General features: G+C 59.5%; 1 protein-coding gene across 1 annotated transcript; it reads left to right on the forward strand.

Annotated features, from left to right (window-relative positions):
- Positions 1–663: 663 nt before the first annotated feature.
- On the forward strand, positions 664–1852 carry TEX44 (testis expressed 44). Its single transcript, XM_025263166.2, has one exon. It carries the CDS (start codon positions 667–669, stop codon positions 1720–1722), a length of 1056 nt encoding a protein of 351 aa, XP_025118951.2. The 5' UTR covers positions 664–666; the 3' UTR covers positions 1723–1852.
- Positions 1853–2304: the final 452 nt, after the last annotated feature.

Below are 2304 nucleotides of genomic sequence, written 5' to 3' on the forward strand. Positions count from 1 at the left end.
ATTTCACATGGAGAAGGGGGCCAGGGAGTCTGTGTGGTCCCTTTTATAAGACCACTAATCTCATTCATGAAGCCTCCACCCTCATGACCCAATCACTTCCCAAAGTCTCCACCTCCAAGTACTATAGTGTATGGTTGAAACCATACACACTTTGTGGTGAGACACAAACCTTAAGTCTGTAGCTCCCCACAACCAGGACAGTCAGGGCTGGGAGCTGCCCAAGCCCCTCCCCTTCCCTTGTGCCGACTCACCACTGCTGCGAAGCTGAGCCTCTGCAGAAGGACTGGCCAAGTGGGTCACCAGTGTGGGCAGAGAGGTGCTGGGAGGGGTCCCTTATGACTTTTATCACAAATCGACATCTGCATCCCACCCTTTCATGAGAGCCACAGCATCCTGATTCCTGGTGAGCACCTGCCCCTGTATACAACCTTCCTGCTTTGCCAAGACACTTGCCTGTGTCTCCTTAGACGTCTGCAAACATGGCTACAAACAGCCCCACAGACTCAGCCCACTAGGGCAGCCACTCCAGAGGCACAGGACCCTTGCTCTGCAAGTACCTGTGACATCGCCAGCTTCGACAGTCCCCTGTGACCTCACCATCTGGGGAGCTCAGCCCAGCAGTGCCATGGCCACTCTCTCAACCAGCACAAGTAACAAAGGGCCTGGATGACCACCGTGCCCTCGGGAGAGGCCGGAGCCACCAGCACCCCTCCAGATGGGGACAGCAGGTCTACAGACATCCCAGCAGTGGGGCCCCAAAGTCAGGTCCTCCTCCTCGCAGATGACCTGGTGTCTCTTGATGCCGTAACATCAGCCGAACGGCAGGATGTAGATCAGGCCTCCATCGAGCCAGCCACCTCGGGGACCACGTCAGAGTCCGGGGATGCAGATAAGCATGAAGCTGCCGAGGGGCAGGCCCAGGAGCCCAGGGAGGCCACAGCCCTGTCTGCTGACCCGGCCCCAGGTGCCCTAAAAAATTCCCTGGGCTTCCAGAACCTAGTGCAGAAAGGGCTGCTGCAAGATTCCATCGGGACTCAGAATCCTCAGATTTTCCAAGTTAACTCCCTGGTTGAGGAAGCAACGCCACAAGCAGTGGCCACCCCGGACAGAGAGCAGGAGCCAGCAACAGCCACCCCAAGTGCCGAGGCACAGTCCCCCCAAAATGTGGAGGCTCAGCCCATCGTGAGCACCGCAGACCCCAAGCACCAGCTTGACCCTGGGACTGCTGACACCCCTGAAGCTGTTGAGGAGAAGCCAGAGGGTCCCGAAGCCTTGAACCCTGACCCTGATGCTTCGCTGTCAGCCCCTGCCTCGCCGGGCCCCAGAGCATCGGCCCCAGGGACAGGTCCCCTGGACTCCACGGCTGGCGAGGAGAACAGCTACATGCGCTCCATGACCAGCTTGCTGGGTGGGGGTGAGGGGTCCATCAGCTCCCTGGCAGATATCCTGGTGTGGTCCGATGCCACCATGGGCCTGGCCACAGGCTTCCTGGCCACCGGCTGTGGCTCTGTGTCAGACCTGTTGCACAGCCCGGGGCCCAGCCTGCGCTCCGTCTCCAGCATCCTGGGGAGAGCCAGCTCTGCCCTGTCCTCCAGGCTGGTGGTGAGGACCAGATTGGCCCTGCGCTCCGTCACCCACGTGCTGGAATCGGTGGAGCAGAGGACCATCGAGGGCATCCGTTCGGCCATGAACTACCTGACCAGCCATCTCACCCCACACTAGGCCCACGCCAGCCCCTACTGGGACTGGACTCCATGTTCGGCAGCTTCCCAAGACCCCAGGGACACTCCTGCCCTGCTGTCTCGCCCACCCCTGCTCTGGACAGCTCTCCCCACACTGGGCAATAAATCACTGGCCAGCGTTTATTTTCCAAGCGCCGGCCTCCTCCCTTGTCTGTGCAGTGGGCACAGGGTGGAGGGACAGGAGGGGGCTAGGGTGTTCTGGAAATGGAAAAGTGCCCCCCTGAGGGCTTCTTAGCTTGTCCCACTCAGGAGCTGGGAGCCAAAGTGCAGAAAGAGACCTGCCTTGGGACTTCCCGAGTGGTCCAGTGGCTAAGACTCTGAGCCTTCCAGTGCAGGGGGCACAGGTTCAATCCCCAGCCTGGGAACTAAGATCCTGTATGCCGCGTGGCATGGCCAATACAATTTTAAAAATTAAAATTAAAAAGAAAGAGAAGGGCCTGGGCAAGCCTGGGAGGCCAGGTGTGGGGAGCTGTGGGCGCTGTTGCTCAGTCATGTCTGACTCTTTGCGACCCCATGGACTGTAGCCCGCCAGGCTCCTCTGCCCATGGAATTTTCCAGGCGA

This window comes from Bubalus bubalis, chromosome 2 (assembly GCF_019923935.1).
Source record: "Bubalus bubalis isolate 160015118507 breed Murrah chromosome 2, NDDB_SH_1, whole genome shotgun sequence".
Taxonomy (NCBI): domain Eukaryota; kingdom Metazoa; phylum Chordata; class Mammalia; order Artiodactyla; family Bovidae; genus Bubalus; species Bubalus bubalis.